General features: G+C 41.6%; 1 protein-coding gene and 1 long non-coding RNA gene across 3 annotated transcripts; both read right to left on the bottom strand.

Moving 5' to 3' along the window:
- Positions 1–1,147: 1,147 nt before the first annotated feature.
- On the bottom strand, positions 1,148–23,980 carry LOC309709382. Of its 2 annotated transcripts, XR_014277495.1 has the most exons (7): positions 23,396–23,980; positions 15,936–16,035; positions 14,552–14,636; positions 3,378–3,988; positions 2,862–3,009; positions 2,410–2,500; positions 1,148–1,823 (listed from the first exon to the last, which is right to left on the bottom strand). It is a non-coding gene; the product is annotated as an uncharacterized lncRNA (long non-coding RNA). The 2 variants fall into 2 exon arrangements; XR_014277496.1 differs by lacking the exons at positions 14,552–14,636; positions 15,936–16,035; positions 23,396–23,980 and adding an exon at positions 4,110–4,163.
- Positions 7,679–9,231, bottom strand: LOC309689341 (forkhead box protein B1-like). Its single transcript, XM_082505677.1, has one exon. It carries the CDS (start codon positions 8,683–8,685, stop codon positions 7,762–7,764), a length of 924 nt encoding a protein of 307 aa, XP_082361803.1. The 5' UTR covers positions 8,686–9,231; the 3' UTR covers positions 7,679–7,761.
- Positions 23,981–25,579: the final 1,599 nt, after the last annotated feature.

Below are 25,579 nucleotides of genomic sequence, written 5' to 3'. Positions count from 1 at the left end.
GTGGCAGCAGTTTCGCTATGCTGCACAAAGTGGATGGAACAATGTTGGAGGAGGTCTACATCCAAACTCTTCAACTTCACCTCAAAAGAAAAACAGCTAGATGGTTGAAACTTGCGCTTGGATCCCACGCACATCAAAACCGGGTTTGGAAGGCATAAATATAAATTCAAACTTGTGCATCCAATAAAGATGTTTCTGACGTAGACTGTGACTTTTCACAAACTGCTGTGGGAATCATCATAGTTTTGACTCAAACATGAGATTTTTGCAGTTTAACTATGAACAGGGCTATGAACCGTTTTTAATTAATACACTGAAAAAAATATGTTGTTGGATTTACTTAATTCAATGGTGGACATTTGTTGCACACAGATGTTTTGCTTTGGCAGCAACTTAAACAATTGAGTTAAATTAACACAATTTATTCATGTTCAATAAACCTGTGCAATTTGTGTTGATAAAATGTGACTTAAACATGTTTTGATGAAGTAATTTGAGCTCTTGAAATATTTTAATCCTTCACAATTTTCTCACGTTATCCCAACACCATTCGATAACTTTTACCCAATACTACTTGGTCACTTAAATACTACATGTTATCTTCAAATTACATTTTGCTATTATATTCTAGTATCAAATACACAATTTTCAAATGGAGGCCTTATAACAGATTGTATTGTTCTCTTCCAAGATGGTTGCTGGCATCCACCAGTAACCTTTCAAAACAAAATGTCTAATTTCACTGCATTGACAGTAGGTAAAGAATTAAACTGACATTACTCCACTACTGAATCTACATAAATCAACAGTTAAATAATGTCAGTTCTTCCGTGTTCTCTGGAATCAATCACAGCAAAGAAATTAGACTGTTTCTTTTGAAAAATGTTGGGAAAGAACAAATCAAAACATTCTATTTAAGGCCTCTGACGTCAAGATTCAGTTAAACAACAATTATAACTAAACAATTTGAGGTAATGTTAGTTTCCATTAACATTAAATTAGGTTACTGAATTGGCAAACACCTTCCTATTAACACTACCCATTTTACCCCAATAACTAAAGAAATTAGCACCTGCAGGTCAAAACCTTTATTCAAGAGATGCAAAAATAACATTGATACAGTGACTGTCAAAAAATACAGCACTGATCATACTGTGACATCTTGGTTCAAAACAGCACACTTAGAAATATTCAACGTTCCTTACTTCAACTGAATGAAATTGAAAATACCATTTCACACGACCCATATGGGATATTTAGACTGCATAACTGTTCATGCTACATCTCTTCACTAGTAAAAGAAAGAAAAAATACAAAGACAAATTTAAAAATGCTGCCAAACAGACAGAGAACTTGTACAGAGCAAAAGGAAAAACAAACAACAACAACAAAAACGGCTCGTCCTCATGGCAGTTGCAGAGTTTATAAAAATGAACCCTGCGATCTGTTCCTGGAATTGAGCTTCAAAATGCAGCAGAACAAGTGTGAGATTTAAATGTCCTCTCACCTAGAGCTGGTCACCTCACATGCATAACAGTGAGCTTTCCTTGCAGGAGCAGTTTTGTCTCAGTTGTGAGCTTTTCTTGAGAGCTGAGTTGCATCCAACTCCATTACCACCCTTTGAATCACCTCAAAAGTGTAGCAGAGTTGTGATGGGTAACTCATATTGAAGGAATAAAAAAGGTCCAAACAGCATGGCTACTGCAAAGGTCACGTTATCCAGATCTTGAAGAACAACATCAGAAAAGTCATTGCCTGGCGCATCTCTGGAGACAGATGTTCATTGTGGTTTTCTCAATCTGTGCAGTGGCCTCAGTCAAGTCCTGGTTAAACACAAAACATTTCTTTAAGATTCCTTTTTAAACTCATCTCTTTTGAATCTACCAGTTCTAATGTTAGAGTAATTTAAACCAATGCAAGCAACATAGTAAATAGCTATAGCCAAAGAGTTGCCTGCCATGCTGCCATTCATGGTCTAACAGAGTTTCTAAGACAGAGTGAAAAACATAATAATTTCAAATGCTTTACATTAGTTTTTGTTAGAAAGACACCGGCCCATCAGAAATCCAGGTTTTGTCACTCAGAAGATGTTAGAATTTAGACTTTCAGCCCCACAATTTGGTTAGCTGTTGGTCTTTTTTTTTTTCAAACAAAAGCTAATGTAAATACTGGTGGGATTTTCCTTTGTTCACTAGAATGACAAATTTAAAGTTTTTTCACACTGATGTGACCCCTAATATAGGGGGGTGGGGCCTCAAGGGGGGGTGGCCGAGTTCACTACCAGGCCTCATGTGAACTTCAAATTATTAAAGAGGACTACTGGTCCTAACTGGTCCAATGAGGATCAAGTGGATAACTAAATGCATTTTTAAATGTTGCAAAGCCACAATCTACTCATAAAACACTCACCATGAACTCCTGCGTGGAGAAGATGTTGCAATTGTCTTTCACACGGATGCGGAGCACTTTGATGAGACTCCCTTTGAGCATTAATGTCATCCTAAAGTATTATAACAAAGAAAACAGAGATTTGTGAACTTTTCAGTAGCACAGAAGAAAATGATCCCAGACCAAAACTTAAACCAGTCAACATGCAACACCAGCATCTACAAAGAAATATCAAAAGTTTCTGTTTGACATCAACTTTATGGATATATAGTTTCCAGAACATTTATTTTTTTAAAAAGATAAATTTTTCTCAGTGGGCCAGTAAATGCATGACGAAAATTATGGCATCCTTTTAGTGGAATCGGTACTCACAGGTAATAGTTGACTGTTTCAATGGATGCAGCATAAAAATCTTTTACTGACCTAATGCAATACATATACACTTTGTAGTTAAAGAATTTTAAAGTTCTTACTGTCATCATGGCAGCTACATCCTTTAGTTTTGTGCCCTGTTCCCCCGATCACTTTGCAAACACTTTCAGCAGACTGTGAGAGAGAAACTCAGCTCCGTCAGAAACCTGTAAAGGCATGGTTGGGATGCACTGGAATGCTGCATTTCATCTGAAATGACATAAAATTATTTTGAAATAACAGCAGGCACTGTGCTTGGTTAATCAGTAATGTTTTGTTGAATAAAAACTGTGTTTCCAGATCTTATGGGATTAAAAAAATCCAAAGATGTTTGTTTCTGATTTGCAACCCAAGAACCCACAAGTTACAACCTCATTTTAGTTCAAGTGTGCATTAATGTGAGTCCAGTAATCACCTTTCTGACAATACATACAGGTTAAACCTATGGCAGATTTTGGATTTCTCAGTTGTATTAATAGGGTGGTCTATTTGAGTATGCATGCACCTAATAATTATAAAAAAACCTATTATAATTAAGTTACAGAAACCTTAAGCGAAAATAGAATATACTTTCTTACCATAACACCTTGAACCCACAATCCATCAGCTGACTCCTGGTGAAATGCAGAATAGATGTGGTCTCTCAATGTGCATCAACAAAAACAAAAACAAAAGGACAGCAGGTGAGGGCAGGAGGGGTAGGGATGTAAGCTAGCATAATGCCGCTGATGATATTAGCTAAAGCTGTTCAATGTCCAAAATCTCACTAACACCACGGTGCAGTAAATACACAATGTAACTGAAGAGTCAGTTGACAAATCTATTCACACAGAAAACCAAATTATGTTATGAGTGCCTCATAATTAGGTTTAATGTGATATTACGGCTCTTGTGCCAAAGACAAATTCAAATGAAAAAGCGCCAATTCTTTGACAACAGATAAAACAGCAAATAAGCTAACGGCTCTTTTTTAGCATGTTACATGGCGGCAATCTAGACGTTTAACTACATTTGGCTGAAATATGGTAAATATTAATTCAAAAAATCAAGACATACCAAAAAACGTAGAGTTGGCTGCTCGACTTGACTGAGATGGATGCATTTTTTAAACCACGATCCAAAGCCCGCGAGATGAAATCACGCGTGGTTTCACGAGATTTAACGTTGCTATCTTATTGACTTACTTCACCTGAACATGATATGAACAATTTAATACACCCTTTCTGCATATCATGTAGTTTTTACACTATATAGTTACATTTATCTTTAAAACATGAGGCAATTGCGTTAAATACATGCAAGATGCTTACATAAATCCAAGAGATGGCCAGTCCCTTTTTTTCAGTGTAGACGACTAAAATAAACACAAATAAACTTGATTATGTTTACATTATTCAAGTGACATGGTTTCAGTATCCGGTTCAGGTTTAGGAAGAGGGCTTGGTTTGTGTTAAAACACTTCCTACTTCCTGTTAAGCTCTGGGTTCTTGGTTGTCATGGTGACATCTACGCTTTTTCTAGACAAAACTGACACTGCAGACTTTACTTTTGGTCTCTACTAGAGCAGCTTTGCATAAATCACAGTTCAAGTTAAATCTTGCCTTGAACTGGATCTCGGTGCCGCTTCAGCAAGAGGAGGAAGTGCCAAGTTCAGCTCACGGTCTCTTGGACGCTCTGTTAGCGCCGTTAATCGCACAGGAGCCGCATTATTGGTCAGATAATTACATAAGAAAATGCCCCAACAGTACAAATGTGTTATCATTGTCAGACTACATGCGTGAAAGCTGAAGTATCCAACTTTATTTGCCCCTTTTCTTCTGGTTCCAAGTAAATGTGAAGGATAATGAGAAGCTAAAGGCGCTTAATTAAAAGGTTAAATGCTGCAGTTGTGTCACAGTAATGACAACAAGATAAAAGTTACAAAAGCTGAAAATAATGGATCACATGATTGGAGCACTGAACTCCTGCTAAATGTGATATGGAAATGTTTGTAGTGCCGCGGCCGCTCGACATACCAGGTTAATGTTATCTGAAGGGAAGTCATCGTCCATGGTTCATGTTTTACACTCGTGTGTAACACGCATGTTTGTGGAGCGTTTCCATGTGAACGTGCTGCACTGATGGTTCACACCCTGAGAATATATTAATGTGACTCGGCACTAACGTGAAGCGGGACTCGGTCTTCTTCTGATTTACAGTCACGACATGTTGAGGATCCTCACAAGTGTGAAATATTTAGTAAATAAATTTGGTACGAAGAGATTTTTCTCTTGACATCAGTACATGCTGCATTTATATTTTATTAATATCCGAGTTGATGTATAAAGGAGTCACATTTATGTTGATTTACTGTGAATGTTTTTACGAGGTTTTCCATTTCCATCTTATTTTTTTAATGCGATAAATCAAAGACGCGCCACTTCCTGTTTCTCAGCATCTTTTATCCTGTCACACACGTGGAAATTCATCTGATGTAAAGAAAACAAAACCAAAGAAACTGACTTTGTTTTGTAGTCTAACAAAAAAAATCTTAGTTATTAACTGAAAGGATTATTTTTGAATTCGTTCTGTGTTCACTCTCTGTTTCACATTTTGTTTGTTTTCACATTTAGACGTTAAAACTGAGTCAAAGTTTATCGATGACGTTTTCTTACAGCGTAATATTAAATGAAACATGTCGGGTCTGCTCAACGGGACTTTTTACCTGATTCTGATATCAGCTCACTGCACGAACATCAGTGAACTATGACAAGAACAAATCTGCAGTCACAGGTGACTGAAAAATATTCAAACCTTTATTTAAACTTATATTTATGTTGTTGTCTCACTCAACAGATTTGCCACCTGAACAGGTTAAACATAATTTCACATTTATTGTAAATGTTTTTTGTGTATATAAAAAAAGACAAAGCAAAATAAAGCTTCACTCATTTTTATTTTCTTACTTACCAAATTATAAAGAATAAAGAATTTTTAGTGTGCATTAAATATTTTTTCAAATGATTTTTTTATGATACTAAACTAAAAATGTGTTAAGATTATTCACGCCCATTAGTTCAGTGTGTATTTTTATGTTGCTGTCTTATTAAATAAATGATTTAGCATTAAAATGCAGCGCAGCATTGATGAACTGTGTGAGACGGTGCGTTGGTCCAGTTTTAATATCTGAGCACGTTAATGTGTTCCAATAGAAACAGTCTGAGGGTTCATTTAATCCTGATTTAATAACACTGAGCCTGAAATGTGAATCTCAGCTTCCCAAAATGAACTCTGATTTTATATTTGGCTGCACTGAAATGATCACCTATAAATCACTGACAGAAGTTCAGTTTCTCAGCTGCTGCTTTGTGAAAGTGACAAAGAAATGTTAAAAATAAAACGGGCGAGACAGAGAAACCGTAAAATCTCATTTTAAAACTGGTTTGTTGTCGGAGGCCTCCGGCTCCAAATCTCAGGAATACAGACGTACTCGTACTTCACGACAGGAGGCCTACACTTTGATAAAACGGTTTGAATTTAAGGTACCTTTGATCTTGGGTTTATATATAACAGAAGGGAAACAAGAAGTAGTGTCAGGCTGTTAAAATACCTGAACAGGTGAAATTTCACAGAGTGAGGAGTTCAAAGAAAATACAGCTGTTACCAGGTAAACTGCTGAGTTTATGTAACACCTGGTAAAGCAGATTTATTAAACCACATTTCAGGTTACAAGAAAAATAAATTTAAAAAGAATTCTGCAGTTAAAAGAAAGTCAGCTTTAAGAGCCACGTTTACTGAGATTAAAGGTGCGAATCTAAATTATTCTTAATTTAATTTTAATTTGATTTAACAAAGATTGTGAAATAGTCATAACTTTTTCTACTTTCATTTGTTTTTTGTGACTATTTCACAATCTGCTGTGATATTGGGCTGAAATATAATAAATATCCCACTCAAATAAAAAATGTCACTTTGTGATTTTAAGAAAGGGAGAAAACAGCAGGTTAGAGGTTAAATGTACAAACTTAGAGGACTGAATTATAACTGCACAAATCCACGAAAGCTGAAAATGTTAAAAATGCACTCGGACTGGTTTTATTTCCTGTATTTTTGCCCATGAAGGTTTCTTTAATGGATCTGGATGAGCAGACACAGCGAAGGGAATAAAAAGCCCATTAGTCATGTTCATGCTTTTCAATGCCCCCAAAATGAAAATAATCATTTAAAAAAAACATACAAACACTGGATTATTCTCTGCTTTTCAGACGGAGGAGCATGCAGCAGTACAAATACACAGACAGCGGCTCATTGTAACACCAAACCTTTAAATCAAACCAACATGGCCTCGCTACTCAATAAAAAACATCTAAAGTTGGTCTTTAAAAAGTGCTTCAGAGACATAGATCCTTGCATTCAAACCTCTCCGGTGGGTTTTTAGACTGTGACATAAATATATGCTTTTACGTTTCATCTTCTCTGCGATTGTTCATATCGATTATTACAAAATAAACTCGATTGAGAAAGGAAAAAACAGCGGGGACATATTTGGTTGTTCACACGCCTGCCGGCTTCTTTAGGCAGATTTTCCTCTTGAGTTTTACAAATGGGATCAAATTAACCTCCTTTTAGGTTTAACTTTTGTTTTGGGGGCAGAAAAGAAACGGAGAGGCTCAAGAGGGAGAAAAATCTTCTGGAGTCATTAATCTGAGGGTTTCTTTGAGTCCGAGAAGAAAAGGCTGCAAACACAAAAGATCCGGATAATTTGTCTGTGCGGGATCCACCGAGCCGTTAAACTCAGTCACGGTGAAGCGAAGGAATGTGGAGCAAATTTGTTTCTGACCTCGGTGGAAAAGAAAGCCAGTCGATCATTTTGATTAATTCTGTGGAGGTCAGAGGTCAGCCTGCGGTTTCCTAAACTCTCTGCGGTGGAAGTTTTTTTTTTTTTTTTTTTTTTTAAATATAGAAAAAGCGGAGCAGCCCCCGTCAGTGCACCGCCACCGCGGACTGCAGCGCTTCTCCGGGGCCGCCCGGGCTGCTCTGGCCGGTGGCTGTCTGCGGGGAGGTGGGGCTCAGAGACTGGGGCGAGTTCGCGAGGAAAGCCGGAATGTGCGCGGGCAGCCTCGGCAGGCCGGGTACCGAGGCTGGGGAGGGTTTGATCGGCACCGGGATGGCGGGCAGCGTCTGCCCGCCGTGACAGATGGTCGTGAGTGGCATGCCGTAGGCCGAGTAGTCGCTGGCGGCCATGGAGATGGGGGCCGCAGTCTCCATCATTCCGGAGCCGTACATGTGCGGCCAGGCCGGGGTCAGCTGGTTGTGCAGCGGGTACCCGGCGGTGGAGAAGGCCGCCAGTCCGCCGGGCATCTTGTACTCTCTGGCGATGATGTTCTCGATGGCGAACGGGTGCTTGAAGCTGGACGGCTGCGAGACGGAGCTCAGGTTGTATCCGGCCGGCATCTGCGGGAGGTGCGCGGCTGCGTGCAGCGCGCTCAGCCGCAGCTTGGCCTGCTGCTGCAGGTAGTGCGTCGCATCCTGCGGCTTGCTGGCGGCCAGCGGGTCCGCGGCCTGCATGCTGCCCACCTTGAAGCGTTTCCGGCGCCGCAGGAAGCTCCCGTTCTCGAACATGTCACCGCAGCTGGGGTGCAGAGCCCAGAAGCTGCCCTTGCCGGGCTGGTCCGGCCTACGGGGGATCTTGATGAAGCAATCGTTGAAAGAGAGGTTGTGGCGCAGCGAGTTCTGCCAGCGCTGCGTGTTTTCTCGGTAGTACGGGAACCGGTCCATGATGAACTTGTAAATCTCGCTGAGTGGGAGCATCTTCTCCGGGCAGCTCTGGATGGCCATGGCCGTCAGGGAGATGTACGAGTACGGAGGCTTCTGGTCGCTGTACGTGTTCCTCCCGGGGCGCGGCATTTTGTCCTGCCGAGCCGGACCGGGATCCCGTCAGAAGAGCCTCTCTTCGCTTTGTTTTCGGAAACTTTCTCCAAACTCTTCACTGCGCCTTTACGCATGAGACGGAAACCGCCGGCTGTCCTGGACGCATGCTCCCAGTTTTTACGCACAGTTGGTAGCGAAACTTTGGGAGAAGTTGAAGCGGTGGGTGCTCCTCCTCTCCTCCGCTTGGGTGGCAGGTGCAGCGCGGTGTCCGTCCTCCTGCTGCCCGCTGGTGAGCTGCGCTAAGCGGCTGCTGCTGCCTCTTCCATGCCCCTCTCAGATCTGTCCCGTGCGCGGTGACAGGAGCAGAAAAGACCCCCGGTGAGGAGCTTCATTAATGGGCCACTTCTGCGCCATCACATGATCACAGCCAAGAGGAGGAGGAGGGAGGCGGGGGTGTAGGGGGAAGCGGGGGGCACACCGTGCTGTCATTTACACGGTGAACCGACACGAGTCTTTCATTTGAAGCTGCAGCGGAGAAAGAGCAAAAGAGAGGAGCACGACTGTCGGGAACGTGTGCGCTGAGCGGAGGTGTGTTGGCACCGTTTTACGCGCAGTGTGTGTCTGTGTGTGTGTGTGTGTGTGTGTGTGTCGGGGGGTTGTTTGTGGCCTCTCGCACCAATTTGCATTGACTAATAGAGCCGCTGAGAGCTGCTGTGTGAGCGCTTTAATTTGTTTTATTTGTCTTTTTGTCGTTTGTCTCTGTTCACAGAACCGTTACGAAGCTTCTCTCCAAACATCCAGGTATCTTTCACAGAGTCTGAGCTGATGAAGACGAGACTTCTCTCACTGTGGGAGAGAAACTCCTTTAATAAGCTCCTGTTTTTCCACTTTCCTTGAACTACGGAATTAAAGGGAATTTCCACGAAATTTAAACAAATTATTGTTATAATTATTATCCACAGCTCTGTGTGGAAACAACAACCCTGAACTTTAAACAATGAGTTTATAATTTCTGCGATTAATTTCATACGATTAACCCTTTTTGCTTTTTTTCTCCCGTTTTTGCCCAAATGCCACATTTATCTTTTTTTTCTAAAATAATAGGCAGATATTTTTAAGGAGCCTGTAAAGCTTTGAGTCTTTTTTCCTCAGATGGATCTGAAGGTTCCGCCTTAAAGTTCTTAATCATTTTTATTTTACTCAGCAAAGCTTCATTTTTCATCTGAACTGATCTGTCAGTATAACTCTAATATAATGCAATTTAATTAACGTATTATAATCTTAATATCTGATATTTGTAGCACATACATTTATTTTATCTAGTAATTTACAATTAAAAATCTTATTGATCGTTAAAGAGACAGAATGATTTCATCATCCTGAAAAAAGACTTGTCAGTTTTAAAATAAAGGAAATAGTCTAGCAGATATATTGCCATATATTATTATTATTATTATTATATTAACACTGAAAAATGTTTTACCAAATGTATTTATTTGCAGAACTTATTTCTGAGACTTGATATATTCTCAAGTCATTTTTGTGCAAGAATCATCTGATGATGAGTTAATTTGTTGACTGATTTTATGATCTTACAATACGATCAGTTATCAGTAAAAACTAAAGTTGTTTCTTCAAAACAAAACTAATGATCACTCTAAAAAGCTGCAGCATTAAATCTGATTTTCTTCTTCATATTTTGGTCATTAATTATTGACGTAACGGCTGCTTTCATGTCCATTGTTTTCTTTTTGTTCTTCATCGTTTCATCGTGTCAGTTAAAGTGCAGCAGAAGGAGGATTAAACTGGAGGAGCCCCGGGGTTTAACAGTCCCAGAGGAGGGGGGGGGGAGGGGGTGACACCAAACAGCTACTTTCACACGTCTGACCTTTGACCTGTGAGCTGATAATGTGACATGAGAGGGTTTCATACAGAATTATATTGTGTTTTTTATTGTTTCCACTTGTTTCCTGTTTAATATTTTTGATTTTGGTCATTTCATTTTCTAGTTTCAGTTTCCTGTTATCATTTATTCCAGTTACTCTTATTGTTGGTGCTCATCACTTTAGTTATTCTCTGTTTTTTATTTATATTTTATTTTATTTATTCAGTGCATTTTAGGTGTTTTCATTTTAGGTTTTTTTGTTTATTTTTTAAATTGATGAAAATTCATTTCAGTGTCATTTAATTCTTGTATCATCATTTATGATTTCATTCATTCATGTTGCATTAGGCTGTGAGTTTAATTTTTCTGGTGACTTAAATACAAATAAAATAAATTTAGTTTTCAAAAACTGATTAAAAGAATTTAAATGATAAAATCAGTTTTTTATGATGTGATTTTATTTTGGTGCTGAATGTAATAAGTTCTGTGATTTATGACTTATTGATAATATTCAGCACGTAGCTGCAGATTTTATGGTCAGTGTGATAGTTTTAGTTAAATTAGGTCACTGCTTCCTCTTAAGGTTTTATTGAAAACTCTTTGAGCGCTGTTTTTTTTTTTTTTATAAAATAAAAACTGTTTTAATGTATATTTAGTTTAAAATGTTTGACAAAACAATTTTTTCTTGTAAAAAAAAAAAAAATCAGTGTTCACTTAAAAGTAATATCCAACATAATAAATATTGAATACAAATGCAATAAATACGACTCATTCTTATAAAAATTATCCATACTATATTGAATGAGCCAGTTTATATTTTTTCTGCAGCAGTGGTTTTTACATTTTTATTATTATTATTATTTAATGTGAGCAAATGAAAAACACATTTTAAAGCTTCTCCTAACCTGCTGAAGCTGTAATCCCAATTATCATAATTAATCCTCGTTACGTAATATGCTTTATTAATTATATTTACACTGAAAACAGACAAATAATATCAGAATTACAAGTAAAGGGAAGAACAGCCTTTTCACTTTTAATGCTATTAATGAATCAATGTATTGATCACTATTGGCAGGTACAGCCGGGAGCTTTTGAAGCTGTTTTGGTCTCACCTCTGACTGAGATAAATAAAGTTGAACTGAATTAAACACCACCTCTAATATTATTATTATTATCACTTACAGGTTTGTGATGCAAACATTAATAGCACCTGCAATGACGATAACAATCATCAGCAGGTATAAATATTCAGCCGGCTGCAGTTAATTAGCAGCAGGAGGATTCTCATTAACGGCTCTGTTAACTGACTAAAGCAGAGCTCAAAGCAGCCGACAGCAGAGGAGGAAGAGGAGGAACACCTAACCCTGTTCAGGTTTCATCCCCACGGTCCACTGAAATGTTCCCCAACATGTTCCCTGACATGTTCGAGGTTTTCTGTCTCAGCTCTGAACAAAGACGGCATGCCACCAAACATTTATCAGAACAAATCTTCTAACATCTGCTTTCAAATCAGTTCATGTAAAATTGTTTTCAGTATGAAAAGGTTTGATGTTATTCAGCTATAATGCTGTACTCTCCAGGGGTGTTCCCGTGATTTCTTTTTAATGGGGGGTGGGGGCTCTTAAAAATGAGGGACTACACATTCCCCATCACTTTTACATGTGGGGGTGTGTTGTCATTTATCTGACTTTGTGGGGACCCGTTCACGTTTCAAACTTTGCGGGGACATTTGCAGAACCCGAGGAGATCTTCACTCTGTGATAGAGCATCAAAGGTCTGGTTTTAAGGTTCAGGTTCAGGCTGAGGGTTAGCGTCCCAGGAATGCATTATGTTACTGAGGCTCCCACAAAGGCAGAAAAACATACATGCGTGTGTGTGTGTGTGTTTGAGGGGATTCAAAATGCAGAGCAGCAGTGGCGGTGGTACTTGAGCACGCTTCTCATCATCTACCAACACTTCAGCTGCACTCAGGAAATAAGCACGACCTCACACACACACACACACACACACACACACACACACACACACACACACACACACACACACCTGTCTTTGTGAGGACCTTCGTTAACACAATGCATTCCTGGGACATTAACCCTAAAATTGGAATATGATCCTAAACTGACCCAAACCCTCGTCTGATGTCACAAACAGAGCTTTGAATCTTTGTGGTAACATCCAAACTTCTGCAAATACACGTCCATACTTCTAAAACCAGTCCTGCTCTTTCCAGGTGTCCGATAAATGTGCGCACATTGCAAACTAATACCCCCCATTTTCCAAATAATCATCTTCTTTTTGCCCAACTGTTGTTATTTTTCAAACATATATTTCAAATGGTGTCGGGAAACAAAAACCCAGAAGCTCAGAGGAAATTTCTGTTTCGGACTTTTATCGACAAACAGGAAAAAAGTAAAAATCTGTTTGTGGTTCTTCTGTCACGTTGACACAAACTCATTAACCTGAACCCGTGTTTCTCCTCTAAATGTTCCTCATCCAGGCACCAATTTGTGACGGATTAATGACGACCCTCCCACCGCCGCAGATTTGCCAGGCCCTTATTATGAAATGAATGAATGGGTGCCACCGAACGTGTCATAGCTGTTACCGCCCAGCACGTCGCCCACCGTCCCCCCACCTTCCTCCAACCCCCAGTCGGAGCTGCTGGCCTCCATTAGAGCTGCTGATTTATCAGGAGGAGGACACAATTCAAAACAATGTAAATCACTCAATTATAGTGTTTGGACACAGCGGCTTGGGCGGAGCTAAACAGACACTCCACTATCCCAATATTACTACAGACAGTCAACTCACCACAAAGAATGCGAAAATTAAAGGACTGATCAAAAATATTAAAAAAAAAAATATATATATATAACTGTTAAAATCTGAAGGTCAAAGGCCATTGAGCCTGGGTTAAAGACTGAGGTTGCAGGTTCGATTCCCAGCTCTCTCATGCTCGAGTGGTTCTTTGCCTGTGGGAGGCGATCACTTCAATTAAATCGCTGATTAAGCAGATTGGAGGCTGATTAGTAAACGAGCAGCGGCCTTCAGGAGAGCTGCTGCTAATTAGTGAGGCGATTAGCGTGTGAAGAGCAGCGAATGAGGCGTCAGCGCTCGTTAAGAGCCACACTGACAGATTATTACTCCATCGGGCTGCCAAAATGCTGCCGCGTCACAGCGAGATGTCGCAGACGACGTCCAGGAAGGCTCCTTTCAATCTCGAGGCATTATCCTGGACTTTTTATTATCATCAAATTCTCGTGTTTCATCTTCAGCTCCTTCCTGCAGCGGCTGGTTTGGACCTTTTTACCCTGATGGGAAACATCCGATTAATACTGAGAAGCACCGTTAATGAGGAAATCAAGTTTGGTTTGAGTGTTCTTGAAGTGTACCTGAGCTTTAGCGAGGAGAGGCATTGTCTCTGTGCCATTTCTAACTTTTTCTTTCACGGCAGTATTTTTTTTAAAGCACAGAGTGGACAGCAAATTGAGCCACGGCTGACTAACGTAGAAACCTATTAAGTCTATATATAAATGCTAAAGTTCACTAATTTGACTCGTTTGTTTCTGTTTCTCAAATCTCCTCCAAAGTGCACCCAGTATTCCTGTTTTGGACCCCGGAAGTGCCAAACTAGTCCTGACTCCTTTAATGGTCAGGTTCAAGTGGAGTATGAAGGACGGGGAGTGTTCCCCTATTATTGATTTCATTGTATTGTGGATTTATCAAATTTTAATAAAGTTATATTAAAAACAGCAGATAAAACAACAAAACAACCATCCCACAGAGAAAATACACAGAAAGGTGCCAAAATCACCCATAAACACACCGGGTTGAACAAACCCGGCGAGGAGCAAAGAACTACAAAAGGCCAAAAACAACTACAAAAATGTTCAGGAGCAACATGAGGTCAGTTTCTGCAACAGTCGCACCAGATCAGCTGATATTCTCTTTAACAGGGGCCACTAAAGTTGCTTTATCCCGCCCACATCTGCAAGCCACTCTGAAACCCACCTCCGATCCAGCGCTCGTTTATGAGGTCATCCTGCTTCCGTGGAAGCACGGCGGGTTCCCAGGATGGAGTCTTATAGCCTGATCACTGCAGGTGGGAACATCTGTGATTAGTGAGGCCACTGCTAACAAACGCAAGCTAATAAACAGAACTTGGGAAAAGACAAATGATTTCATGCTTTCTGATAAATCATGAGATATACTGGAGGGCAGAGGTGATATGCATCTGAACGCAGAAGTGGTCTACAAGAAATTTACTTTCCTTCCTGCGGCAGGAAGGAGCTTTAGTGCGTCCTCTCACCCGATGCTCCAACATACACATTTAAAAAGTTTCCACCATCTGCTGAAGATCATGTGACGAAGTGAAATCTCCACAGACATCATGACATAAATTAAAAGTCTAAATGTGGCCGTGGTATTTGTGAAGCTGGAGGATTAGTGTGGATCGTTATTTTCAGCGTCTTCCTCCTCTGAGCTTGTGAAGTGCTCCCTGCTCGGCCCTGTTACCTGATTAGCTTCTTCATAAATGCAGCCGATCGCGTTAACATGCATGAATATCGGCAGCCGCCTCGTCGCTCGGGATAGCGCTCCCTAACATTTTGTCCGGCGCCTAATTATTCCATTTGCTTGGATCTGGGTGCCATTTAGATGCAAGGTAATTCAGTGTGGTATAACTCAATTAAATTTCTCCTGACTGGGATTTATGGAACATCAATAGCTCCTCTGTGGGACCAATGGGAACGCTTCCTATTTATCCCCAAGTCTTCCTGATGCTGCATTTCTGCAGCTCAATTAAATAGAGGAGCGATGAGGATGTTTCTGCTGCCTGTAATGAGGACAGACGGGCTCGGCCTCCTCGTGCTGGATTTCAGAGCGGTGGCGTATTAGCGGGAGCTCAGCAGTCATTACCTCTGAAATTAACTTTTAAACATGGCAGAAACTCTCGGCTCTGATTAGACTGAAGAGCTTACGACTCAGTCCCGCCAACAGCGACACATTTACATTTGAACCGTCACTCAGTTTAAAGTCTGCTGGTTGTTTCCAGACGCTAACGCCCCTTCAACATCTGACAAAAACCAACAGTGCTGAGCACTCAATCCTGCACTCTCTGTAATGTCCAGCAGAGGGCGACTCCACAAGAAAACGAGTATCTGTGGGTTCAGTTCCTAGCTCCAGCTGTTACTGACTGACTCTAAAAGTCAGTAACTCTCATGTATTTTTAGTCTTTGCTTCATCTAAACACAACGACACACCTTAGTTTGCAGTTTATTGATTGGTTAAATACATTTGTTCTATTTGCAAGCGTGCACATTTAGTTTGCCTGTGATTTTATAACAGTTCATTTCTTATTTGTGGGTTGTGATTGTGACTGCTCTTTGTTTCTTACCTGCCGTGATCCCTGGGAGTTGCCAGACAAAAGATGGTGGCCGGGGTTTAGAGCACTTTAATACGAAGAGGGGCCGATTGGACGGCACCACCACGTCTTGCTGAAGGGGGGAGAATGTGTATTTTCTTCAGTTAAACAAGCATTTGTATTTAACTAAATATGTGAATTCAGACTTTAGTGTTTTTGATTTTCTTCTGTGGTGCTGAGTTTATTAACAAACTGGATTGTACTGCATCGTTTTTGTGGCTTGCAATCGTGTTGTGTTTAGTGACCCCTGCTGTGTTATAGTGGTCTGATCAGCCATTATATATACACACCCTTGTTTATGAACTTCACAGTTCTTTGCCTGAATTTTGTTTCTTGAGCTGTGTCCCAAAACGTAGGCTGCGTCCTTCGGAAGACCCGGCCTTCGTGGTCTACGTGGGCCGGGTCCTTCGAAGACCGAGAAGGCCGGAAGTGCGAGGCTGTGAAATTGGACGGTCTAGCCTTCAGATTTGCGTCACCGCTGTGTCGGTGGAGTTTAATAAACTCGTCCGTCTGCTCCTTGCTATCTAAAATATAACAGGGCACTGGAGTAAACTCTCGACCATCTCACACTTCTGTTTAATCAGTTTTCTGTTTGACGTTTATTCAGCTGTGTGAAAATCCCGGAGGACCCCAACCGATGGATTAATAAAGTTTTATTTAATCTAATAACTTTGATCTCAGCCAAACCGATTTACTCCGGAACAAATAAAACATAGAAAAAGGGTAAAAAATTAAATTTTTAAGTTATCTGAGAGACTTATATATCATGTTTAACCTGAGTAGCGAAAGACAGCAGGGGTCGGAAAACGATGAAGCCGGGAGTCCGCTGCTCTCGCCGGCTCGAGTGACCATTGAGCCCCCCGGCTTGCTATCGAGTGGGTGGGTAACAGACGTCTCTGAAAACGTTGGCACACTTTTCCAAATATGTGATGTCTTGATAAACGAGCAGATATTTGATGTTTACACAGCTACTTTCTCGCCTGAAAATATGTTAAAAGTTTATTTTGTGGCCCAGAAAGATTAATAAGAGTAATTTTAAAACTCAGTAACTGCCGCCATTGTTGGCAGCTGAAATTAGGCTGGGCCGTGCTATGAATTCTGGGATATGGTGGGCCACGAAGGACACACCCAACCCATCCTTCAAATTCCAGGAAATGAAGGACGCATTTGAAGGAGTCGACGAATTGGGACAGCCTTCGTCGCCTGGCTGTGACGTAATCGGCCTTCAAATGCGGCCTCCGGAGGATGCAGCCGACATTTTGGGACACAGCTTTTGACCTCGTTTATGAGGTTCAACTACCAATGAAAACGCAGGTTACCAGTTGCCTAGGCAACTGTAGCCTGGAACACCTGCTAGCGACCAACAGTCACTGCAGAGCGATTTGAGATGAATCGCTTCCTGTGAGGAAGCAGCATCAGCATCACCAACATTTATTAAATGGACTTCAGAATTAAAACAAACTGAGCTCATCAGGAAAGCACTTAGAGGTCACGACTGAGTTCCCATAGACTCTTTCTTTAACCACAGGTATCGCCTCCTGGTGGACATTAAATAGAACAGGACTTCCACACTGGCCGGACTTTATCTCCATATTTTATCATCTCAGGTTAAATTTAGAAAACGTCACGTAACAGTTGTCACATCTTTTTTCTTTTCGTCTTAAAAAAACAAAAATGTGTTCGTGATTTTCCATGAAGGTTTTTGTCCGGCTGCTCATGCCGGGTGTCCACGTCTCTTTACCCTGGAGCATAGCTGGACTGGCCATCGGGCATACCGGGCATTTGCCCGGTGGGCCGCTGGCGATTTTTTGTTTCTATGGGCCGATGGATTTTTTTTTTTATTTATTTTTTTTTTTAGGAAGGGTATATATAATGAAAGGTGTTGGATTGGCCAATTGGTCATGATCGACTCTGGGCTGGACCAATTACAGCCGAGGAGGCCGGATGCACCCTCCCCCTTGTTTAGCAATCACGTGATTTTCGCGCATTGCATGCCGGGAACTCGTGGCAAAACAATCCAAGTACCGCATCAAATGCAAGCATTTGCAGCACCGCAAAACGTTCATTCTCCGGTTCCAATAAATTCTTGCTTTTTCTTTGCCGTACAAAAAAGGAATGTACAAAACAAAAGGAGAACAATGCCGGTCCGTACAAAGACAGACTCGACGAAAAGACAAAGAAAAGATACGAGGAAAAAATCAAAGCAGTGAAAGGGTCAGACCCTTACGAGCACACAGAGGGACAAAAGACGTCAGCGTGCTGCCCAACTTTCACCACGCTCATATTTATAATTACACAGTTCTTGGAGTGAGTGCATACACTCATGAAGTTTAGTAACTTCAGGTCACTGCAACAAGCCCAGGTACAGTTTACTGACGGATGGGTGCAGGACCTTGAAATGCACCGTGTAGAAAGTAAAGACCATCGTACGAACAAAGGTAAGTTTACCAGTCTCACAAATCGTCCTCATAAATACACATTCGTTAACCGTTTATTAATATAACCTTTGAGCTCAACGGTAATTAATTAGTAGTGGAAATAATTTCTGGTACCCGTTACAGAAATGTAGCAGTGACAATAATACTGTATGCTGTAATCGTACTGGGCAATTAGTGATACAAAAAACCTGTTTTATCCTGTGAATAAAAGTATATGTTTTTGTCAGTGTACCATAATAACAGAAGCGAAACGCAATATTGTGTCAGGACAATTCACTATTTATGCACAATAAATAAAGGAGCATAGCGCGACCATTTCTGTTCAGCGCCAGACTTGCTTGTAACCTATATCACCAATTATGTTAAGAAAAATGACGTATTAACTACAACAGCAGACTGACCTTTGTGGGAATGCTTGGAGCAGACTAACCTGTGAGCTGGAGTGTTCTGAGATGTTATATTTGGTATATCCAGACCATCCGTCGGCTCTTACTTCGGAAACATGGCTTAAAAAATTTCTCTTCAACGACGTAATCCGAAAAAAACGATCTCTTTACCCGTCGGCTTCCCGTGGCTGTCATGCGACCGGCTATTGCAGTTAATAATACAACAGCTTCTTGCCATTTTTTGTGTTTCTTTTTATCGCTGTGTGACTGATTTCAATTGAAAGCCTGCGCGCGCTAGTACGTCTTGCCACAAGTTCCCAGAATCCTTTGCGGTTTTACCCTTGAATGACGTCACATTTTCAATCTTTATCCTGGTGGGCCGGTCTCTAGTCAAAATGCCCGGGCCGATTTTTTGTCCCAGTCCAGCCTTGCCCTGGAGGAGGCTGTAAAACCTGCGAGTGGACGAGTCCGTGAAGCTCACGTCTGTCCGAGGACATCGATACTTGAAGAGCAGGCGACTTGTTGGAGATATCGTTAAGTTTTCTATCGGCGAGCGCTGCTGTTTCACCCGTCTCCAGCCACACGTGGCGAGGTACGTCTCTGCCACTGCATTCGAGATGGCGGGGCAACATGGTGGCTAACATCTCTATTTTTAATCTAATAAGTTTATGAGAATGCATCAATTTATTTGAAGACGTTCAAAAAGTATATTTATGAGTACAATAATGTAGTGCTAACAGTGAACTGAATGAAAGCTATTTGAGTCCATTCAGGCGCCGGGACGAGTTGCAGCTTCACAAATCAGAGGGAAAGCCTCCCAGACAGATCCGTGGACGTGGCGGACGCCCACCAATTACAGCCTGTTTTTGTTGTAGGGTCATTATAATTAATGGCAGTCTGGAGCGCCGTTATGATCCACTCAGGTCCTCCACAGATAAAAGCCGTTTGGCATCTGGGCTCCGGCGGCGTGCGGTAAGGAGCTGCCGCCGCTGCTGCTGCTGCTGCATGATACTATGAATATTTAATTAATAATTAGTCATGTAATTCCTCCTCAGGAGTTATTATCCCTCAAACTGGTTTGTGAATTTAATTATTAGCAGCCTTTTTGTTTCCATGTCTCCCTCATTACTGTCAGGATTGATGTAACATAAACTTCATTAAAAATTAAAGTGAGATTCTTTAATTACGGGGCCGCCCTCGCCGATGCCAGAATTAGCCAACTCAGTGATGTGCAAATGAGAGCATTATTTAAGAAACATGCTGGAAGTAGTTATGCTAATTCGCCGGGGTTCACAGTGGCAGACCTTTCCAGTCGCGGCTGCATATTCATTAAATGCACTATGCAAATTTAATGTAGCAGCCTTAGTAATGCCTTGTTAATTTATTCAGATTTATTGAGTAAGACTTGTAAAAAGTACCAATTTAATTAGCTCATCTCCTCAGACGGCGGCGGTGATCGCTGAGCTTTCTAAAAAGACGCGTCAGAGAGAGAAAAAAAGACCTCAGAGTGAGATGTTTTACAGGTCTCGGGCTTTAAAGGCGATATTTGCTGCACTTATGGGGCCGCTCAGAGAGAAATCACTTAAACTGCCGCTCGTTTCTCCCCGAGGAGGCGTCTGTGTTGACTCTAAAGGCTTAAAACGGGCCGTTTCCTCAACAATTGGGTCGAACCAGAGGCTTTAATGACTGGCAGATCACAGGAGGCCAAAAAACAAACCCAAAACATACAGAGAGACGAAGGAAAAGAGGACGTGACATCTTTTATCTCTGCACGAGAGGTCACGAGGTCAAAAGCTGACGTTTTAATCCTGGAATTAAACTGTAGATATTCTCCAGTCGACGGGATCACTGCTACGCGTCTTTCCTGGACTTCCTAAAAGACTATCAGCAGGTTGGAGCTTTTTCAAAACATAACTTAAATAGCAGAGAGCACAGCTTCAGTTTTAAACGCTGTCATTAAACTCTCGTGGATTACTGACAGTCTGTCACTTGCTTTTCTCGATGACTGCGTACGTAAGTATATTTTGTGTTTGGAGCGAGTATTGTTCAGATAAATGGGCCCAAACGAGAGGCGCTTAATCCTGCCTCAGCTTAACCAAGTCGTGTGTTCTTAGAACGTATGAAGTGTCCAAGGTTCGAGCCCCGGCTTGAACAGTCCCGGTCGTTGTGTCCTTGGGCAAGACACTTCACCCGTTGCCTACTGGTGGTGGTCAGAGGGCCGGTGGCGCCTCTGTCATTGCGCCCCAGGGTGGGTTTGGCTACAATGTAGCTGCCATCACCAGTGTGTGAATGTGTGGATGACTGGTGCGTAAAGCGCTATACAAATACAGGCCATTTACCATTTACTGATGTGTTTGTGCACCAGATGAACACCAGGAAGTTGAAATTTCTTGTTTTCAAGCTCATTTTAAAGCCATCCGTCACATTTACTAACAATCATGGATGTGAATGTATTTCAGCACTTTGTGAGTCTTAAGCTGCTCATACGTCCTAATGGTTTTAGGTAACGCTCTCATTTGTACAGACAGGTGCTGGTAAAGCTGGAGGGTCCAGCGCGGTGCATTTACATCGGAGCCTCTTCCTGATCTTAGAGACGCAGTTTGCTCCCCTCACAGCGGCTCCAACCAGCGCTGTGTAAAGACCATCATTTCCTTTTGTCCTGCGCTGCACTCTGTCTTTATTATTGCATAACAGAGGAGTAAATACAACAGATTCATCCTCTCTAATGACTTCCTTGTTGGCCAACGCTCCCTCGGCACGTAGTTCCGGTTTGATGGATGCTCCGCGGCCCAGCGAGCGCGAGCCAAAACGCCGCTGGGAGACCGGAGCAAAGTGACAAAAACAACAACAGGACAAAAACAAAAAGGTTGTGCAGAGATGGCGGGGGGATTGTGTGAGGAGCGCCTCGTGTTTTAGACGCATTAAGAATGTAATGTGCTATTACTCTGTGAGATATTCCTCTGGGCTCAGCCGATAATAGAGCGGAGCTTCAGGACTCACCTGCTGCCAACAAGGGCCCTCGATGCGCCGCCACCTTAATACCGAGCGCTCCTCGGCCAAAAATTGACATCGTCTAGAGAGCAAAGCAATCAGCCGAGCCGGTGTTACTGAGCGTTTACGCCTGAGCTGAGCCCGCCACAGCAAATCTTGACCTTAAAGAAGCCCGTTATTTCATTTTTCTTTCAGACAACTCTGTAAAGCTCTGAAAGAGCGGCGGGCGGCGGGGATTTCCTGCAGGTGATCTGTGGGTTTAATCCACTGATTCTCCAATCTGTTTTCTCCTGATGGCGCCCGAGGAGGCGGCGAGAACACGGGGAGAAAGACACGTGTTGATATACGATCTGACAGAGCCCACAGCCTGTTTTTCAGAGTAAAAGCTCTGGAGATCAGTGGAGGTAAATGTAAAGGTGGCTCAGCTGCGAACTGAGGATCGGCGGCGGCACGGAGCAGAAACACTCGTTAACCTGTGAGGCTTAGAAGCCTTCAGCCCGGCCTCTCTGAGGAGGAAACATTTTACTGAGGAGCGGTCCACAGCACAAACACAGACACAAACCCTTTTTTGAAAAAGCTATTATTATTGTTTTGCAGGTCTTTCATTTCTGTCATTCACACAGAAACGTCTCGACTTAGAGACACATGAGTTCAGCGTATCTGCGGGAACTTTGAATTAGAAATATGTGAATACTTTGTAACTAAAGAGACACAAGAAATGGGAGGAAGACATTTATGACACGCTCCAAACGTGCTTAAAATCTCGTGATGTAGCTGCAGCCCGTGGCCTCGTGGTGGCGTCACACCAAATAGGTACAAGTGGAAGAATCACTCTGGGCCAGCAAAGCTGTCATATCAAGCTATCAATACATTAACGATTAACCTGGTCTGCCGCCTTCTTCCTGCCATGACAGCGTTTGACTTTCCCAAAGCACGGGAACTGTTAGCCTAACCACAGCTCTGTGGCTCATTGCGCATGTTTCTATCCAGCCATGCTTTTACTGCACTCACAGTGACTTTAGGATCACTATATGCTGAAAAATGAAGTTGCTGTTAATCAGATGTTTCCAGATGTTACTGCGTAATGGCTCAAACTTTTCTCGGTTCATAATTCATCTTTTTTTTTTAATTTATAAGATTTCAAGTTCAAAATTACATTAAAATCACTCCAGACAAAGGAAAAAAAATTATAAAACAAAAACATCCAAGCACAGAGAAGAGAAAACAAAACAGCAAAAAAAGAAGAAAAAAAACCCCCACAGGTCATCCATCCACTTCCACTTCTCCTTTTCTGGGTCACGGGGGGTGCTGGAGCCTATCCCAGCTGTCATCAGAGATGGGCAGTAACGCGTTACTGTAATCTGATTATTTTTTTCAAGTAACGAGTAAAGTAAGGGATTACTATTGCAAAAATGGTAATTAGATTACTGTTACTTTCCCGTAGGAACGCTGCGTTACTGCGTTACTAAAACCGTGATTTTTTGCGAGAATGTCTCATGACAGTGACGTAAGCGAGTGCGCCGTTCGTAACAACAGCTGTGTGCAGATCAACAATGGATCATATATGGAGTGCAGAGAGAGTATGAGCGTGCAGCGTTTAAAGCGTGGAAGTACTGACCTTACTTTGAGTTTGATTCCATAAAAAGTGACAAAAACATTAGTGTCCGCTGTGCGTGGGAAGAAAACTTCTTTTTACAGCGAAAAAACCCCTAAACTTCCAACAAGCACCGAGTAGCTACGACGTAATGGGAAACTCACAGAGAAACTCGCGGATTCTTCCACTGACCGCGGCACACCTGCACCAGGGTAAACCTCCGCCTACCCCACTCCTGCTTTACAGGTGAAAATAGAGCAACAGGACCGCTGAGTCTTTGACTTTATTTATTTTCTGCTGTGTTTTACTTGCATCTATTTGAAAGACTGAGTGTAAACACACAAAATATTTTATTTTATGAGCTGGAATGTGCAGAAAATAGGTTTAAATGTTAAACTAATTTCTTCCAGTCAGAGAATGTTGCAGATAATTACATTTTTGCTTGATGCATAAAGTTAAAAGATTAAAACTAATAAAACAAGTTTTAAAAAGAGACTTTTCCATTTGATTACATTTTGTATGATGGATTATGCAGAAAAAGTAGAATTGGGCTGAAAGATCTATCGTTTTATCACCTCTTCAGGTTGTAAATCGTGTTTTTAAAAAGGTAACTAAGTAACTAATTACTTTTGAAAATAAGTAATCAGTAAAGTAACGGGATTACTTTTTGGGGGAAGTAATCAGTAATTAGTTACTGATTACTTTTTTTCAAGTAACTTGACCAACACTGGCTGTCATGGGCAAGAGGCGGGGTACACCCTGGACAGGTCGCCAGTTTGTCGCAGGGCTAACACACAGGGACCATTCGCTCTCACATTCACACCAATGGGCAGTTTAGATTAATCAGTGAACCTAACTGCAAGACTTTGGATGGTGGGAGAAAGCCGGAGTCCCCGGAGGGAACCCACGCAAACAAGGGGAACATGCAAACTCCACACAGAGAGACCCAGCCTGATGGTGGAATTGAACTCTTGCTGTGCAGCAACAGTGCTAACCACCGTGCCACCAAAAAAACAACAAAACCAAGTTAGTCAGTTCAAATCAAAAGTTTGAGACAAATGCTGGAGTCCGAAGAAGATGATCTTCCGTGTAAAGTTAGACAGGGCAGCAGAGAGTTCACCGAGTCCAATAGATGTTCGGAACACGTCCAGGAAGGAATCAGGGTCCAGCAGAAGTTGTCACAGTGTGCCGAAGCAGCCTGTATGAATTGTTAATAGACCCAAATGCAGACACAAAAGAAGGTGGAACAAAGGCGAGCCGTTTAATAAGGCTGATAAAAAGAGCCTTGACAGAAACCTGGACATGAAACATGGCGAGAAATAACGGACGACCTGACGACGAATGAAGAAAACACACAGACTAAATACACACATGAGGTGATCAGGGGAAGTGGAAACACACGGGGAAACGGCTGAGGCTAATCTGACATGAGACAAAGCAAGCAAAGCACTGAAATAAGACACAGACTTTCAAAATAAAACAGGAAACAGCAAGTAGCTTGACAACATGAACAAGAAGACAAGAAACATGACAGACTAACACAGAAGTGAAACATAACTAGACTAAACTTAAGACAACCAAATGATAATCCTGTTACTCAACATATTTAAAGGGATAATTGAAGAACTCAAAACGTAAACTGAAAACGCTGGTCAGAGACCCGGGATCGTGACAGAAGTGTGGTTTCACATAAACACAAAGCGCAGTCAAATGGGTTAAAGATGATCTTGAATCCCCGTTAATGTGATTGAGAAAAGGGTCCAGATTTCGACAAATGTGCCAGCCAGACGATGACAAACCTCTTCAATATAGAAACATGCGATCAGCTCACGTAGCCAAACCCTAAACGAGGGAGGAGGTGGTGCTTTCCAGGCTCTAAGAATAAGTGTTTTACCTTCAATCATGACAAACATTAAGGCTTTCTGAAGAGGACACCGAAGTTCCAGTGATGTTCCAAGTTCCATCTGACTTTAATTTTAAGTCATAAATCTGGTTATATATATTAAATATCTCTTCCCAGAAACTCCTGAGTGTAGGGCAGCACCAGAAAAGGTGGCCTAGGGTTCTTTCCATTGCTTTGCATTTATCACACAATGAGTTAATAGATGGAAAAATACTGCCTGGCTTCTTTTTAGAGAAATTATAATTCATCATTTTTAACACAGATTATAAACACCACTGGCTGACGTGCAGCTGAAACCATGACAG

This window comes from Aulonocara stuartgranti (genome assembly GCF_965226115.1).
Source record: "Aulonocara stuartgranti genome assembly, chromosome: 1".
Lineage (NCBI taxonomy): Eukaryota > Metazoa > Chordata > Actinopteri > Cichliformes > Cichlidae > Aulonocara > Aulonocara stuartgranti.
The sequence above is the reverse complement of the archived record's forward strand: the minus strand, read 5'-3'. Positions and strand labels throughout refer to the sequence as shown.

Excerpts from the sequence above, each read along its gene's own strand:
- LOC309689341 (XM_082505677.1), bottom strand. The coding sequence starts at position 8,685 with ATGCCGCGCCCCGGGAGGAACACGTACAGCGACCAGAAGCCTCCGTAC.